Source organism: Suncus etruscus, chromosome 5 (assembly GCF_024139225.1).
Source record: "Suncus etruscus isolate mSunEtr1 chromosome 5, mSunEtr1.pri.cur, whole genome shotgun sequence".
In the NCBI taxonomy this organism is placed as follows: domain Eukaryota; kingdom Metazoa; phylum Chordata; class Mammalia; order Eulipotyphla; family Soricidae; genus Suncus; species Suncus etruscus.
In genome coordinates this window covers 21,493,481-21,511,455 of record NC_064852.1, presented here as the reverse complement: position 1 = coordinate 21,511,455, position 17,975 = coordinate 21,493,481, and the positions used below count along the sequence as shown (strand labels likewise).

The window sequence follows — 17,975 nt, the reverse complement described above, 5'->3', positions numbered from 1 at the left end:
CCTGAGGCAATCCTTTTCTTACCTTCCAAAGACCCCTTCCAGAAATGGGCAGGTCTTATCATCAGGTAAAATTACACAGGAAGATGAAGGATGGGGTGACAAGCCAATGCCACACAGATTTTTTTTTTCTGGGGGTCTTAGGAATGTCAGCATGTCGGAGTCAATGAGGGCACCAGGGGTACTGGGTGGCCCGGTTTTGTCATAGCAGAACATGCTTTAGCTTAAGAATTCCATCTGGGGGGCCGGCGAGGTGGCGCTAGAGGTAAGGTGTCAGCCTTGCAAGCGCTAGCCAAGGAAGGACTGTGGTTCGATCCCCCGGTGTCCCATATGGTTCCCCCAAGCCAGGGGCAATTTCTGAGCGCTTAGCCAGAAGTAACCCCTGAGCATCAAACGGGTGTGGTCCAAAACAACAAAGAAAAAAAAAAAAAAAAAAAAAAGAATTCCATCTGGGGGAAGAGAGCATAGCAGGGAAGGTGCTGGCTTGCCTTGCACATGGCCAACCCCAGTTTGATCCCTGGAACCACATAAACACCCTGAGGATAGAGCTAGGTATAACCCCCCCCCAGCACTGCTGAGTGTGCCCCCTCCCAAATAACCCACTTGGAATGTGCCATGGACACAATCTCTTGCCTGCAGACAGAGTCCAAGGTTCCTCTATTCCCAGCTGCCTCAAAGGGAAGAGTCTTAGACAGAGAGGCCTGGTTGTCTGGAGGAGGGGGCACATGGGGACATGTTGGTTGCAGCCAGCATTCATTACCGTTGCCCCTGGGGCTTTCACCTAGAGTCAGGGGGCTCTGGTGCTCATGCTACAGAACCACTGCCTCCCCCAACAAGATGTTTACTACCTCTGAGTCCCCCAGCCAGTCAGGGAGCTGATCAAACACGGAATTACGGGTGGGCAGACCTGGAGGTATGTACCAGCACCCCTCAACATGACCCCAGAGCCCATGGCTAGCCCCCCGGGCCAGAAGATGATGCTGGAGGGTCACTTTCTAGAAAGGACAACGTAATGCAGACAGCCACTGGGAGCCCAAGGTGTCATCTTCTGTCTCCTCAGGAGTGGTAGGTCCAGGCTGGCCAGAGCCTCCCACAAAACCAGCACAAGTTGCCCTATACTATTGTCTGCTGCAGCTGCGGGCAGCACATTAGCAACCAGGCAAGGCTGCCGCGCTCTGTCCCCACCACCCACCCTCCCTGCCGCCTCCCATCTGCTCAACAGCTTATCAGGTAACCAGAGCCCAGGCAGCACCTGAAGCTGAAACAGAGGCCAGGCTGGAGCACACGGCGGTGGTGGGCGGCAGCTGGGCAGAGGATGGCGGAGCAGCGGGCACTCATGGCCGCCAAAGACGGAGACCTGGCCACACTGGAGCGGCTGCTGGAGGCAGGAGTCCTGCGGCCCGACATTGCTGATGCCCTGGGGGCTGGCTTGGTCCATCACGCCACTCGGGCTGGCCACCTGGCCTGTGTCCAGTTTCTGGTGCAGCAGGCCCAACTGCCCGGCAACCAGCGGGCCTGCAACGGGGCTACGCCAGCCCATGACGCTGCGGCCATGGGCAGCCTGGCTGAGCTGTGCTGGCTGGTGCGCGAGGGGGGCTGTGGCCTGCAGGTGAGGGGGCTGAGTTCTGCAGCTGGGTGGGGGCTTAGTCTTCCAGGTAAGGAGGTGAGGTCTGCAGTGAGGGGCTTTAGGTTTGCAAGTGGGACTGCCTGAGGTCTGCTTAAGGGGGGCTGTGTCCTGCAGGTAAGGGTGTATAAGGTCTGCAGGAAGGGGGAACATAGCATCCTGAAAAGGGAGTTATAGTCTGAAGCCAGAAGCAGGTGCGAGTTGGCAGGCCACTCATTGTACAATCAACCCACCCTCAGTACCCCCAAACCCACATGAAGCCCTCCTAGGCCACCTGGAACCCCCACTATAACCTTCTAGAGGAGCCTGTCCCCTGCTGAGCTTTGATCTGACCCATAATACAGAGGTGCAGATAAAGATCCTGGAGACACAGGAACTGTTGGCATCCATGGAAACCCTGAGGTCCCCCAATTGGACACACAGGAGTTGTGGGCACCAATTGGCCCCCAGGACCCCCTTACTGGAGACACAAAAGCTGTGGATGCTCATTGACCCCTTAGGTTCTGCCACTATGGGGTCAGTGGCCAAGAGCTGCCCATGGGAAGGAACTTGGTGGATCTTTGGCTCCTTCCTTGTGTGGGTAGAGGGTCTCACAGCTGCTAATCCCATCCACTCCAGTCCCTGTGAGGGTGGTGGGCAAGGCAGGAGTGGATCAGTGAGTTCCCTGGGGTCCCTGGAGAGGAAGGTTCAGCCAACTGTCCTGGACAGCTCCATGGAAGGCAAGCGGTGGCCAGCGTGACCTGTGGACGCCTGGCCCAGGTGCAAATGCTCCCTGGAGCTGCTGGAAGCCCATAGGTGCTAAAGCTCAGACACAGTGTTCAGGGACACAGCATGAGCATGTGGGGGGCAAGTAGGGGACACCACTTGACTGGGTGGGAGCTCCTATCCTCCCCACATCCCTGCCTTTGCCTCAGGACCAAGATGCTTCAGGCATGTCGCCGCTGCACCTGGCTGCTCGCTTCGGACACCCCGCGCTCGTGGACTGGCTGCTTCGAGAGGGCCACGCCGCCACTCTGGAGACACTGGAGGGGGCCCTGCCACTGCACCATGCTGCTGTTAGCGGGGACCTCACCTGCCTCAAGCTCCTGGCTGCTGCCTATGGCAGGTGAGGGCCCCATGCCTAACTGGCTGCTGGGGAGGTGGTGCCCAGGACCACAGAGTGGGCAGGTGCTATGGAGGGGCCTGGTGGGACAGGGATAGGGCAGAGTTGCAGAGCTAGGTCCTGGCAGGTGGAACTGGGCAGGAGCTAAATGCAGTGCAGGGGGACAGCAAGAAGACAACTTTTATCGCCCGTAAGGGCTGAGCTTCCAGCCAACCCATTCAACCCACACTGAGTCACTGCCCGGAGTCAGCTGTGGAATGGATGGAGATGTGGGGCCCCCATCAGGTACGAGTAATGTTCCCAGAGGGAGCAATGTTCTGCAGGTGGAGGATAAAGTGAGGGTGACGCAGGTCCAGAAGCAGGCAGAGCCCCCAAATCAAGGGCACCCTATGTCCTGGCACCAAGGATTGAGAGTGCAGTGAAAATCAATCTCATGCACTGAGTACAAGGCCTGCCCCCTGGCCTTAGACCTGGCTGGGAGATGTCTCTCCCCAGTTCCCTGCCCCAACCACCCCCCTGGAAGCTGCTCACATGCCTGGCCTAAGCTTGGTGGCTCTTACACTTGCCCAAAGACTTCACAGGAGCTTCTGCCATTTGATAGCTCAGAGACAGATGCAAATTTATTCAATGCGTGCCCATATATGAATACATATGTGCATTTGCATGGCGATTTTTGTGGAAGATCCCAACTGCTCTGCTAGGGGCGGACATGAGGTTGGATCAGCTCTCTGAGACCACTTTACAGAGCAGGCTGGGTTCTGCGGACTCACTGGCTGCAGGAGCCCCAGACTAGAAACATCTCTCTCCAGGAAGCCCCAATTCCTCCCCAACCCAGCAGAACTGGGAGTTGAGGGCTGGGTGAGAGTCTCTTGCACAGCGTGCAACCTAAGCAACGCTATGGGTGGCCATTGGAGCCCCTCGGTTGGAAAAAGGTGTGCAAACACCCCTAAATCTGGGCCAGCTCTCCCTTAGGGACACGCCAGTACCCTCTGAGCCTGGACTTCCCCTTCCCTTCCCCGCAGCGGTGTGAACCGGCGCACGCGGAGCGGGGCGTCCCCGCTCTACCTGGCCTGCCAGGAGGGCCACCTGCACCTGGCGCAGTTCCTGGTAAAGGACTGTGGGGCCGACGTGCACCTGCGCGCCCTGGACGGCATGGGCGCACTGCACGCAGCCGCCGCCCGCGGCCACTACTCCCTGGTGGTCTGGCTGGTAAGAGAGGGAAGGAGGGGTGGGGAGGTGGGCGTGGCTGCTGTTGTGGAGGCGGGGTCATGGGCGGGGTCATGGAGGTAGGCGTGTCTTGGGCGTGGTTTATAGTGGGCACTGGGCGGGGCCTAGAGAACGGCAGATAAAAGGAGCAGCGCGAGTGGGCGGGGCATGGCTGAAGGGGCGGGGTAATGGGCGGGGTAATGGGCGGGGCTGGTAGGGCGCCTTCTTGGATAGGGGAGCAAGAGATGGGAGCTATGCCATCTCCTTTTTTTTTGTTTTTGTTTTTGTTTTTGTTTTTGGGTCACATCCGGCAGTGCTCAGGGGTTATTCCTGGCTCCAGGCTCAGAAATTGCTCCTGGTAGGCATAGGGGACCATATGGGGCGTCAGGATTCGAACCGATGACCTCCTGCATGAAAGGCAAACGCCTTACCTCCATGCTATCTCTCCGGCCCCTTTTGCTATTTTTTTAATCTTTATTTAAACACCGTGATTACAGATATGATTGTAGTTGTATGGTTTCAGTCATGTAAAGAACACCCCCCCTCTCACCAGTGCAACACTCCCACTACCAATGTCCCAAATCTCCCTCCCCTCCACCCCACCCGCACCTGTACTCCTACTTCCCTCATTCATTCACATTGTGAGGATAGTTCTCAATGTAGAACTAACAGCACTCATCACTCTTTGTGGTGAGCTTCACGTCATGAGCTGCACCTTCCAGCCCTCATCTCTTTTGTCTCTGAGAATTATTGCAAAAATGTCTTTCATTTTTCTTAAAACCCATTGATGAGTGAGTCTATTCTGCGTCTATCTCTCTCCCTCTGACTTATTTCACTCAGCATAATAGATTCCATGTACATTATTTTATAATTTAATTAAAGAAAATGCATTACATAGTTGACATAACTGATAATAATACATTTACAGGAAGACCAAAAGCAACATGTTTTTTTTAAAATAGAAAGTTGAAAGAAAAACTAAAGAGATGAAAGAGAAAGGAAAGAATATTTTGAAAACTATTGGCTCACAATGAATTCATTGAAGCACCAGCAGAAACTTTATAGTAAGCTCTTCTTTAAAAAAAAAAAAAAAAAAAGGATAAGAGTTAAAAAGAAATACAGCAATAACTGTGTGAGAGTGGCAAGTGTTGTTTGCATAGGTCCAGCAAAATATGGGAAAAATGGAAAAAAAAATAACTTGTCCTAAATACAAAGACCTCTTATCCCTGAAGTTCTCTGGCATAAGATTGACTCTGGGCTCCAGCCATCCTAGGTTGTCCAACCCCTGATTCATTCTCTGTGGTCACGGCGAAATTTTTTCACACATTAGCTGTTGTTGTCCGGTTTATGTAATAATTTTTTTATTTATTGATGAAAATGCATCACATAGTTGACATAACTGATCATAATACAATTGTTTCGGGAAGACCAAAAGCAACATGATTAAATAAAAATTAAAAATTTGAGAGAAAAACTAAAGAGATGGGAAAGGAAAGAAAATGTTCAGTAGCAAGTATATTTTTGAAGATTATTGAATCACCAATGAACTCATTAAAGCACTAACAGGGGCCCGGAGAGATAGCACAGCGGTGTTTGCCTTGCAAGCAGCCGATCCAGGACCAAAGGTGGTTGGTTCGAATCCCAGTGTCCCATACGGTCCCCCGTGCCTGCCAGGAGCTATTTCTGAGCAGACAGCCAGGAGTAAGCCCTGAGCATCGCCGGGTGTGGCCCAAAAACAAAACAAAACAAAAAAACAAACAAAAAAAAAAAGTACTAACAGAAAGTTTGGTAAGCTCTTATTTTTTTTAAAGGATGAGAGTTTAAAAATACAGTAATGTTTTTGTTTTTACTTATTTTATTTGTTTGTTTATTGATTTATTTTTGGGTTTTGGGTCAGACCTGGCAGCGCTCAGGGGTTACTCCTGGCTCTGCGCTCAGAAATCACTCCTGGCAGGCTTGAGGGACCATATGGGATGCCAGGATTCGAACCACCGTCCATCCTGGGTTGGCTGTGTGCAAGGCAAAATCTCCTTACCGCTGTGCTATCTCTCTGGCCCCTCGTTTTTATTTTTATTTTAATTTTTGGAGCATGCCCGGCAGCGCTCAGGGGATACTCCTGACTCTACGCTCAGAAATTGCTCCTGGCAGGCTCGGGGGACCATATGGGATGCTGGGGATCAAACCCAGGTCTGCTGGGTCAGCCATGTGCAAAGCAAACGCCCTACTGCTGTGCTATCCCTCCGGCCCCATATCCAGCCATCTCAAGTCACTCAGATCTGCAGCGTGGTGGGACCAGATGCCCACACTCATCCCACAGGAGCATCCTGGCTCCAGTACTGTGGGGTCTGGGGTAGAGTGGGAGCCACAGCTGTCTGCTGATCATCCTTCGAGGTCAGCAACCTTCAGATCTACAGGGAGATGCTGGAACTTCCCTGGCTCTTCTAGGAGATTCTCTAGGTACCTACGCAGGTATTGGCACTTGTCCGCACTATTCGGCTGATTCTCTGCCGCCCAGCTCCCTCCTGGACCCCTTTGGCCTCAGAGAGTCCTGGATAAAGAGTTTCCGTAAATGCTTAGATCTCTGAAGGTCTCTGAGACTTCCAGGGCCGGGGAGGGTGGCTAGCTAAGCAGGTGACTGAGGGATGCAAGGATGGGATGCACAGATGTGGCAGGCAATTGGAAAAAAGTGGCAGGGATGTTTGGGGCCATTGAACGCTGAGCCTGGCACTCCAGGGGGATACTGGAACTCTGAAGGTATTCTCAGGCACTGTCCAGGCCCTTGCTCCCCCTCACTGAGTCTCCCGGGCTGGCCTCAGTAGGAGGTGCACCCCTCCTGAGTGGCAGCCGCCCCTAGATGCCAGCAGTTCCCACCTCCTTCCCACAGGGGGCGCTGAAAAAGTTTGAGTTTTGACCTGTCCAGGGGAGGAGCAGTGCAGAGCTGGGGGGCCAGGTGACCTCAACCCCATGAGCCAGCAGTGCCTTCCCCCCAGTATGCCAACTGGGCACTGTCCACCCCAGCAACATACAAGACTCCACACCTCGGCCAGGCAACGGGACAGGGTGTGACCCATACCCTGGTCCCCGCTACCAAGAGGTAGACAATTGCCTCCATAGCATTCTTGCTGCAGAAGGGCCTGTGACTGGCCCAGAAACACTATATTCAGAGGAAGCCGTGATAATGTAACAGGGGACCTTTGCTGCCCCCTGAGACTCCACCAGGTGTGGATATATCCATGGTGCCAAGAACAGGGACTGTCCAGAAATCACCGTGCAGTGACCACAGGGTTGGCCCAAGCTATAGGGTAACCAGGGCCCGATCTATCCAGGACTTTGCCTTAGCTCTTCCTGCGTCTCCTGTCCATGCATCCTGATAAAAAAGCAAGCTGCGGGCCTGGAGAGATAGCACAGCGGCGTTTGCCTTGCAAGCAGCCGATCCAGGACCTAAGATGGTTGGTTCGAATCCCGGTGTCCCATATGGTCCCCCGTGCCTGCCAGGAGCTATTTCTGAGCAGACAGCCAGGAGTAACCCCTGAGCACCGCCGGGTGTGGCCCCCCCCCCACAAAAAAAAAAAAAAAAAAAAGCAAGCTGCCTCTATCCCCCATCAGCAAACTTGCCCTGGACTCAGATACGAGTCAGCTTCTTCTGTGGCTGGTAAGCAGAGGAAGGGTGGGGCAGTGGGCATGGATGGATGGAGGAAACAATTGCTGGGGGATGGGATAATGGGTGTGGTGTTGCTGGAGTTGTATGACCATGGACAAGAAGGGCCCAGATATCAGCTGAGATTGTAAAGGACCCTGAAAGGGTCTGAGAGTTGGTGTTGAGGGCCCAGGAGAAGGGGGCAGAGACTAAGGCACATGCCTTGTCTATTGATGAAACTTACTGAATTTCCAGCTCAACAGAGACCCAAATACTACAGGACCCACCAGCACCTCCCCAGCAGGTATTCACATTGCACTGCAGCCTGTCAGCCTCTTGAGCTCAGCTTGGGGCTCCCTAAGAGAAAATACTAAAGATTTGGGACTGGGCCCAGAGAATAGCACAACGGCGTTTGCCTTGCAAGCAGCCGATCCAGGACCAAAGGTGGTTGGTTCGAATCCTGGTGTCCCATATGGTCCCCCGTGCCTGCCAGGAGCTATTTCTGAGCAGACAGCCAGGAGTAACCCCTGAGCACAGCCAGGGTGTGGCCCAAAAACAAACAAACAAACAAACAAACAGATTTGGGACTAACACTGGACAGAGTGCTCAAAAGTGAAAAAACACTCAACTCTGGAGCCAGAATAGTAGCATAGCAGGAAAAGCATTTGCCTTGCACATAGCAGACCTGAGTTGATCTCCAGCACTCCATATTGTCCCCACAGCCCACTAGAAGTGATTTTTGAGCACAGAGCCAGGAGTAACCCCTGAGTATTGCTGGGTGTGGCCCAAAAACAAATAAATTTTTTATTATTTTTTGTAATATAGCCATTTATTATTTTTATTTAAGTACCATGATTACATACATGATTATAGTTGCGTTTCAGCCATAAAAAGAATACCTGCCCTTCACCAGTGCAACTTTCCTACCACCAATGTCCCCATCTCCCTCCTTCCCCTGCCCTTGCCTGTATTTGAGACAGGCATTCTTCTATCACTCATTAACAATGTCATGATAGTTAGTGTAGATATCTCTAACTAAAATCACCACTCAAGAGCCAGTCCTTTCAGCACACATCTTTGTTGTCTCTGAGCATTAATACAATAATGTCCTTTGTTTTTCTTAAAACCCATAAATGAGTGAAACTACTGTGTTTATCTCTCTCCCTCTGACTTATTTCACTCATCATAATAGATTCCATGTACATCCATGTATAGGAAAATGTCATGACTTCATCTCCTGATGGCTGAATAATATTCCATTGTGTATATGCACCACAGTTTCTTTAGCCATTCCTCTGTTGAAGGGCATCTTGGTTGTTTCCAGAGTCTGGCTATTGTAAATAGCTCTGCAATGAATAGAGGTGTGAGGAAATGATTTTTGTATTGCATTTTTTGTTTTCCTAGGGTATATTCTTAGGAGTGGTATAGCTGGATCACATGGGAGCTCAATTTCCAGTGTTTTGAGGAATTTCCTTATGGTTTTCCATAAAGGCTGAACGAGACGGCATTCCCACCAGCAGTGAATGAGAGTTCCTTTCTCTCCACATCCCTACCAGCACTTATTGTTCTTGTTCTTTGTGGTGTGAGATGGTACCTCATTGTTGTTTTTTGTTTGTTTGGTTGGTTGATTGGTTGGTTTTTGGGTCACACCTAGCAGTACTCAGGGGTTACTCCTGGCTCTACACTCAGAAATCACTGCTGGCAGGCTTGGGGGACCGTATGGGATGCCAGGATTTGAACTACCGCCATTCCGCATGCAAGGCAAATGCCTTACCTCCATGCTATCTCTCCAGTCCCCTCATTGTTGTTTTGGTTTGCATCTCTCTGATGACTAGTGATGTGGAGCACATTTTCATGTGCCTTTTGGCCATTAGTATTTCTTCTTTGAGAAATTGTTCATTTCTTCTCCCCATTTTTTGATGGGGTTGGATTTTTTTCTTGTTAAGTTCTGTCCGTACCTTGTATACCTTAGATCTTAGCCCCATGTCTGATGGTTATTGGGTGAATAGTTTTTCCCATTCTGTGGGTGGCTTTTGTATCCTAGGCACTATTTCCTTTAAGGTGCAGAAGCTTCTCAGCTTAATGTAGTCCCATCAGTTTATCTCTGCTTCCTCCTTGAAGATGACTTTAGTCTCAATGTCATGGAGTGTTTTACCTATGTGTTCTATATGCCTATGGTTTCAGGTCTGATATCAAGGTCTTTAATTCATTTGGATTTGACCTTTGTGCATGGTGTTAGATGGAGGTCTGAGTTTGTTTTTTTGCAACCAACTGACCAATTGTGCCAACACCAATTGTTGAAGAGTTTTTTCTTACTCCATTTTGCATTTCTTGCCCCTTTATCAAAAATTAATTGATATATCTGGGCACATTCTTTGAATACTTAAGTCTATTTCACTGATCTGAGGGTCTGTTTTTATTCCAGTACCATGCTGTTTTAATGACTATAGCTTTGTAATACAATTTAAAGTTGGAGAAAGTGATGCCTCCCATATTCCTTTCCCAAGGGTTGTTCTAGCTATTCACGGGTGTTTATTGTTTCAAATGAATTTCAGGAGTGTTTGATCTACTTATTTGAAGAATATCATGGGTATCTTTAGAGGGATTGCATTAAATCTGTACAATGCTTTGAGGAGTATTGCCATTTTAATGATGTTAATCCTACTAATCCATGAACAGGGTATGTGTCTTCATTTTCGTGTGTCCTGTCTTATTTCTTGAAGCAGGGTTTTGTAGTTTTTTGTTTGTTTGTTTGTTTGTTTTTTGTATAGGTCCTTTGTCTCTTCAGTCAAGTTGACTCCAAGATATTTGAGTTTGTGTGACACTACTGTGAATGAGATTGGCTTTGTTGTTGTTGTTACTTTTGTTTTTTTTGGATCACACCAGCAGCACTCAGGGGTTAATCCTGGCTCTATGCTCAGAAATCGTTCTTGGCAGGTTCGGGGGACCATATGGGATGCCAGGATTCGAACCACCATCCTTCTGCATGCCAGGCAAACGCTATACCTCCATGCTATCTCTCTGGCCCGGAATGTTTTTTGTTTTTTTGTTTTTTTGTTTTTTTTTGGTTTTTTGGGCCACACCCGGCAATGCTCAGGGGTTACTCCTGGCTGTCTGCTCAGAAATAGCTCCTGGCAGGCACGGAGGACCATATAGGACACCGGGATTCGGGATTCGAACCAATCACCTTTGGTCCTGGATCGGCTGCTTGCAAGGCAAATGCCGCAGTGCTATCTCTCCAGGTCCCACTCTGTGTCTCTTAACTGGTGTATTTAGTCCATTGATGTTGAGAGAGATAATTATGGGATTTAGTGTCATCTTTGTGTAGAAGTTTGGTGTGTCTTTTGGCCTTTTGTTTGTTTTTGTTTTTTTTTTGGGTCACACACCCATCAGTGCTCAGGGGTTACTCCTGGCTCTACTTGCTCAGAAATTGATCTTGGCAGGCTCAAGGGACCATATAGGATGCTGGGATTTGAACAACCGTTCTTCTACATGCAAGGCAAATTCCTGCTTCCATGCTATCTCTCCGGCCCATATTGGTCTTTCTTGTCTTAAAGTAGACCTTTCGGTTTTTCTTTTTCTTTTTCTTTTTTTTTTAATTTTATGTCTTTTATTTTTTTGGCACTTCAAAGTCTAGCTTTATTAAAGATATACTGTTTACCTTTGAGTGTTTTACTCTTTTTTTAATTTTTTATTTTTAATTATGAGAACAAAGATGCAAAGAAAGAGGACAAGGTAAAGTTACAGTGGAAGGACAATCACCCATAAACAGAATTCTCAGAAATCCCCTTGCTGATATCTGAACTTTGAATTTTCAGCCAAAGAACATTAAGAAAAAATAAAACAGAACCCATGTACAATTACTTTGTCCCACAAGTCCCCAGATTGTAATACAAAATATTTCTTAGCACACAAAATAATCTAAAGCCATAAAACTTATGTAACTCCTTACACATTGAAGGCAAAGTACTTTTTTACATTTCCATGTACATGCATATTAGTTTAAGTTAACCTCAAACGTTTAAGTGGGTTGTTTTTCTTAAGGATTAGAGTCAAAGGAGCACAGTAAAAACAATGTTAGAGTGGCAATTATTGTTTGCATAGGTCCACCAAAATTTAAGGGACATGGAAAGGAAAAGCCTTGGCCTAAATACAAGGAGACCCTACCCCTGAAGTTTCCTGGCATAAGACCAACTCTAGACTCCAAGCAAACTAGGTTGTCCAATCCAAGTCATTGTCTGTAGTGCCAATATACTTTTATTTTTCACACAGTCTCTGTTGTTGGTATCATGTTTCCTTATTAAAGATCCTGGAATCTGCATATCCTACATTGCAGTCAGGATGGTGTGGAGCATCCTCTCATTTCACCTCACAATTAAAGGGCAATGCAGAGAGACCTGTCCTATAAGCAGGTCGTTGTTGTTGTCAAGTCTTCTTAGTGTTAAGGGAAGTTTCTTTTGAGCAGGTCGCTGTCAGAGCAGTGGTAGGGTCTTCCCTGGTAGAGGATTGCTTCCAGGTGTTGGTATATAAAACCTTGGATGTTTCATAGATAGCTTCCCTGGTTCAGGGGTGAATGGAGGATGCCCAGTCTTCCCTGGTAGAGGATTGCTTTCAGGTGTTGGTATATAAAACCTTGGATGTTTCATAGATAGCTTCCCTGGTTCAGGGGTGAATGGAGGATGCCCATTCTTCTGAGGCCTGTGCCTGGTCATTAGATCGATGTTCAGGGTGTAAGGTCCCATTGCACTACAATATTTGTGTGTTCCAATCTCTATACAGGGGTCCTCAAACTTTTTAAACAGGGGGCCAGTTCACTGTCCCTCAGACCATTGGAAGATTTGACTATAGTAAAAACAAAACTTACGAATGAATTCTTATGCACACTGCATATATCTTATTTTGCAATGAAGAAACAAAACAGATACAAATACAATATGTGGCCCGCGGGCCATAGTTTGAGGACCACTGCAAGATAAGAACTTATTTGTATGTATAGTATTTTCCCATTTTAATGTGCCTGTGCAAACAAGGAACAATGCCACGTGGCGTTATCGGCACATATGGGGGCCGTAAGAATAAGTCCAACAATCCCCATGACATGGTTCAATCATAAGCATTAAACAGAGGGACTCTTTCACCAAAATTCCTTATAGAACAGCTCAGAAAGAGAAGAAAAGATAAAAAGTTGGTAGAATCGTCACTGTAAAAGGATACTTAGTAAGAGTTACAGCTGTCAAAGAAAATACACATATTCAAAAGACATATGTGTCCATTTTATGTCTTTTGAAATAGTTAGGGGTTGTTAAATCCAATGCACGACTTTGGTCTGTGATTAGAACTGTGCAGTACTGAAGTTAAAAAGAGTAAATGTGGGGTACTGATGGTTGGGGGTGAGAGAGTTAAGGAGAAATAATGAGCTGTGTAGGGGTGTGCAAAAGGGCAGAATGTGTTGGGGCAGGAGGTCAGTCTTGTAGCCTAACAAGTTAAGAACTAAGGGTAAAGAGGGTTAATTAAGGGGAAGATAACGAATCTGGATTGGGAGATGAGGGAGTAGAAGGGGCTCTGGTGTAGAGAGGGGCAATATATCAGAGGGGCTAAATACGTATAGCTGAATTGTTTATGGATTAGGCTTGGCAGTCAGAGAGGACCACTGTATAGGAAGTCACGTCTACATCTACACTGATTTTAGAGACCTATTTGAATGTTATCCTCCAAATCTAGAGCATTCCATTTTTTTCCTAGAAACAATCAAGATATAAGAACATTTTTGGGTGAAGTTAAAAGGTATATATGTCCTGCAGTCACAGATGCCCCGCCCACTTTGAAAATGAATTGTAGTAAGAAAAGAACCCCTAAATGGGGTCCAAAATGCATACGACAGGAGTTTGTTTCCCCAACCCTCCCCCAGGGCCCGATTTACCAGGCCCAGCCCTGAAGACCAGTCTGGCGTGGGGGGATCTCAGTCCCCTGGACTAAGTGGTCAGCCCAGGGGTCCTATGGCTAGCTGTCCTGCCCAGAGCCCCCAACATACCAGTCAAAGAGAATCAGAAGGCCTGGCATGTGGAGTCTTCTGAGTCCAGCCCCTGCTTCTGTCCTTTGTGTATGCATAGGGGAGGGATTTCTCTCCCCCACCCTCCCCCCAGGGCCCCATTTACCAGGCCCAGCCCTGAAGATCAGTCTGGCATGGGGGGATCTCAGTCCCCTGGACTAAGTGGTCAGCCCAGGGGTCCTATGTCTAGCTGTCCTGCCCAGAGCCTCCAACATACCAGTCAAAGACACCCAGAAGTCCTGGCATGTTGAGTCTCTCAGTTTTTCTTTTAAGGATGGTTTTGTGTGTGTAAAGTTTCTGAGCTGTTGTTTATCTGTGAAGCTATGTATACTTCCTTCAAACCTGAAAGTGAGTCTGGCTGGATGCAGTATTCTAGGTGAAGCATTCATTTCTTTGAGTTTTGTCACTATGTACCACCACTGCCTTCTGGCCTTGAGGGTTTCTTGTGACAGGTCTGCTGTAAATCTTAAGGATGCCCCTTTAAATGTAATTTCCCTTTTAGATCTTGCTGCTTTCAGTATTCTATCCCTAACTGGGATTTGTCATTGTGACTAGGATGTGTCTTGGGCTGCTTTTCTTTGGGTCTCTTCTAGCTGGTACTCTTTGGGCATGCAGAATTTGTTTGCATGCAGTATTTAGCTCTGGGAATTTCTCTGCAATGATGTCCTTGACTATTGATTCCTCCTGGGAATTTTCTTCCTGTGTCCCTGGGACTCCAATGATTCTTATGTTGTTTCTGTTAAGTTTATCAAAGACTTCTATTTTCATCTGTTCGCATTCTTTGAGTATTTTTCCATTGTCTGATCACTTGCTTTAAGGCTCTTTCCAATCTCTTCTATTGTATGAAGTTGTTATGCATCTCATATTCCAGCTCACTGATTGTCCTCAGCTGCTGTTACTCTGTTGGAGAGGCTTTCCATTGAGGTTTTCATTTCCTCTACTGAGTTTACTGAGTTTTTCAGACCTGTTATTTCAGTTTGGAGTTTTCTGATTTCTATCTTTGTGTGGTCTCTTCAGCTCTATCTATGCTTTCTTTATTTTTATTTTTTATTTTTTTTGGGTTTTGGGCCACACCCAGTAACGCTCAGGGGTTACTCCTGGCTATGTGCTCAGAAGTTGCTCCTGGCTTGGGGGACCATATGGGACACCGGGGGATCGAACCGCGGTCCGTCCAAGGCTAGCGCAGGCAAGGCAGGCACCTTACGTTTAGCGCCACCGCCCAGCCCCTTTATTTTTATGAGGATCCCCCATATTTCTTCTATAACCCCCTTATCTGAGAGGCTAACTAGGTGATTGGCTCTTCTCAGGTCATCAGAGCTGCCATCTTCATTCTCTATGCATCAAATTGGCTTGCATTGTTTTACCATTGTCTTACTTGTAGTGTGGTTTTTCCTACACGTAATGGTGGAGTTCATTCCAAATAAAACTTCTCAAATAAAAATGAAATAACATTCTCTTGCCAGCATTGGGAGTGATAGTAAGCAAGTAAAGCATTTGCCTTGCATGCAGTCAACCAGGTTTGACAACCTCCCCCGCCCCTGTCCCTCCATATAGTCCTCTGAACACCAACAGGAGTGGACCCTAAGCACAGAGCCAGGAGTAAGCCTTTAGCACTATTGTTGTGGTTCCCAAACTAACAAAAACGCTACAAACTTGTTTCCCTGCTACCCAATCTGGGGCCCTAGGGCTGGGTAACAACCTGAGGGAGCCCTATCTCTTGCTGTGGCCCCCACAGTCCTCTCAGAGTGTGTCACCCAATCTCCCCCACTCTGCCTCTCCCCAGGTCACCTTCACGGAGGCAGAGCTGGCTATGCGGGACAATGAGGGGGCAACAGTGCTACACTTTGCAGCCCGGGGTGGCCACACCCCAATCCTGGACCGGCTGCTCCTCATGGGGGCTCCCATCATGAGAGACTCGTGGGGTGGGACCCCCCTCCACGATGCTGCAGAGAATGGACACCTGGAGGTAAGAGGGAGCCTGGGAAGCCTACCAGGGGCTCTCAGGGGAGATGCTAAATCTTCATCCTACAGGAGAGGGCCCGTGGCTGGATCTCCCCAGGCTGTAGGCAACTGTGCAACTGTGAGCCCTGAAAGGAGCGGGTGTTACTGTGCTGAATTTCAGTAAACTTGGGTCGGGGGGCTATAGTGATCAGTGACTGGGCCATAAGGACTCAAGGCTCAGCCTTGAGAAGGAACCAACCTTATTTCACCCCAACCCCCAGAGGTGAGGCTAGATCAAGAAAGCTGGACATGGGAGTAGTGGTAGTAGGGGCCTGTGCCTGTCTCTGCTCACCCCACACTGCCCCCCATAAGGTGCATAAGGGGTATAGGCCTGCATCAACTCCATGTCCCCCAACTAGGCCTGCTGTCCTTTGGGCTGTCAGATGGGCCCACCAGGCTGAGCAGCAGAAATGTGAGCACCCCAGCAGGTTCCGTAGCTAGACAATTGTTTTAGCCATCCAGAGTGCCTGGGCCCACCACCCCACCATACCCTTTGGTGTGAAGGAGGGAGATGAGGCTTAGCTGCTCTGTTCCTGCCTTTGGACTTTGGGGCCTTCCTGGCACTCCACTTTCTCTCATGGGAGACGATGAGGTAGCAAGGTGACAGACTTCTCTGTATGCTCCCACATTTTTCCAGACACCCTAATTCTACTCTCTTGGGTCTATGCTCCTAGGTGGGATTCAGCCAAGACACCCTGAAACTGAATGTTTGGGACTAGGCTAGAGTGCCAGGGATTTAGGGTGTTACCTGGTTCTTGCAATCTAGTTGTCACAAAGACACTATTTTCTATTGTGTGTAGTTACCTCACTAACCCCTTCACACACTTGGCTTCACCCGGTGCTGTCACTTGCTCAGAAGTTACCTCCTCCAGCTCTGACTGCTGGGAGAGGAAAAGGTCTTTGTGAGTGAGGGTGAGAGAAGGGGCCAGTGGGCTGCTGGAAGACTGTCACCACCTGGTCCCTGGCCGTGTGACAGGCCACTGTGCCGACAGCCTTTCTCGTGTTGCCTCAACCCTGCCTTCGGCGCCTTATGTGGTTCCCTGAGAACCACACAAGGATCGCTTTCACGGCGCTTCTGTCAGGGCTGTGAAAATGAAGCCACCTCTGTGTGTCCACCTGGGGCTCGGGCTACAGGGCGAGTCCAGGCCAGACTTCCCTATCCTACTGACCTATCTTCTGAGCTCTGCACATGCTCCCAACCGGGCATCCCAATCCCCAGGACAAGGGGCTGCTGAATGATCCTAGAACATACAACAATACAAGGCCCTCATTTTCCACCTGAAGGGGCTGCTGGACACAACCCAGCACCAGTACCCGAGTGTGGGCAAGAGGATGTGGGTAGGGAAGGGTGAATGTGGGCAGGGGTGAGTGTGGACGGGGTGGTGTAAAAAATGTTGAATGTGAGCAGGGGTATGTGCAGGGGTGAATGTGGGCCATGTGAGCATGTGAGTATGGGTAGGAGTCTGAGTGTGAGTAGGGATGAGTATAGGCAGGAGTAAGGATGGCAGAACTATGAGCAGGGATGAGTGTGGGCAGAACTGTATATGGGCCAGGGTGAGTGTGGACAGGAATGTGTGAGGTCTGAGCTTGCAGATTCGCTCAAGAAATCAGACAGTCACAGGAGAAAATGCATTTTTGGCCAAGAGTTGTCGAGCAGCAGCTTAGATCTTAGTGACTCAGCCAAGCTTCTAGCTTTCTGCTGCTCTCCCTGCCACATTTGTGGGGTTTTTTTTGGGGGGGGTCACACCCATCACTACTCAGGAGTTACTCCTGGCTCTGCTCTCAGAAGCCACTCACCTGGCAAGTTTGGGGGACCATATGGGATGCCGGGATTTGAACTGGGGTTCATCCTGTGCATGAAAGGCAAATATCTTACTGTTCTGTTATCACTCTGGCCCCCTCTTCCTGCCACCTTTATTAGCCAGAATTTAATATAAATCACCTGAAGGTCAGGGTTGATGTAATTAAGTGTTCTTGTGTTAATTAACTCAGAAAAGTTGAAAGAAAAAGGTAAAGTGATTTTAAAGGTGCATGACAACAATTTCCCCTCTTTTACTTGTTAAAATGAATCTTGGATGTGGGAAATATCAGACAGTGATCAGCTAACGAAGTAATCTGTCCGTGAAGAGTAGTCAGGGTAATGATGATCTCCTGCAGCTGCTGATCGAATCGACAGTCAAAGATCCACTCAAAGAAGCCGCTTCATGTAGTCAGCTCGGTTGCAAGCAGTGACTATCTCTCCTAGCAGGAATCTGAAAAGATACAGGAGGGGAATGCTCCAAGGCCAAAAGGGAAGGTATTAGAGGGATAGAAAAAAGATTTACTTACAACACAGACAGACATCCACAGTGGATCAGTG

The 17,975-nt window shown here is 48.7% G+C and overlaps 1 protein-coding gene across 1 annotated transcript in view; it reads left to right on the top strand.

Annotated features, from left to right (window-relative positions):
* The first annotated feature begins 1,312 nt into the window (after positions 1-1,312).
* ESPNL (espin like) overlaps positions 1,313-17,975 on the top strand; it is a 32,907-nt gene continuing 16,244 nt past the window's right edge. The window contains exons 1-4 of the mRNA XM_049773633.1: positions 1,313-1,606; positions 2,536-2,726; positions 3,746-3,932; positions 15,399-15,581. Of these exons, the coding sequence (XP_049629590.1) occupies positions 1,313-1,606; positions 2,536-2,726; positions 3,746-3,932; positions 15,399-15,581 (855 nt within the window). The remainder of the gene's footprint in view (positions 1,607-2,535; positions 2,727-3,745; positions 3,933-15,398; positions 15,582-17,975) is intronic.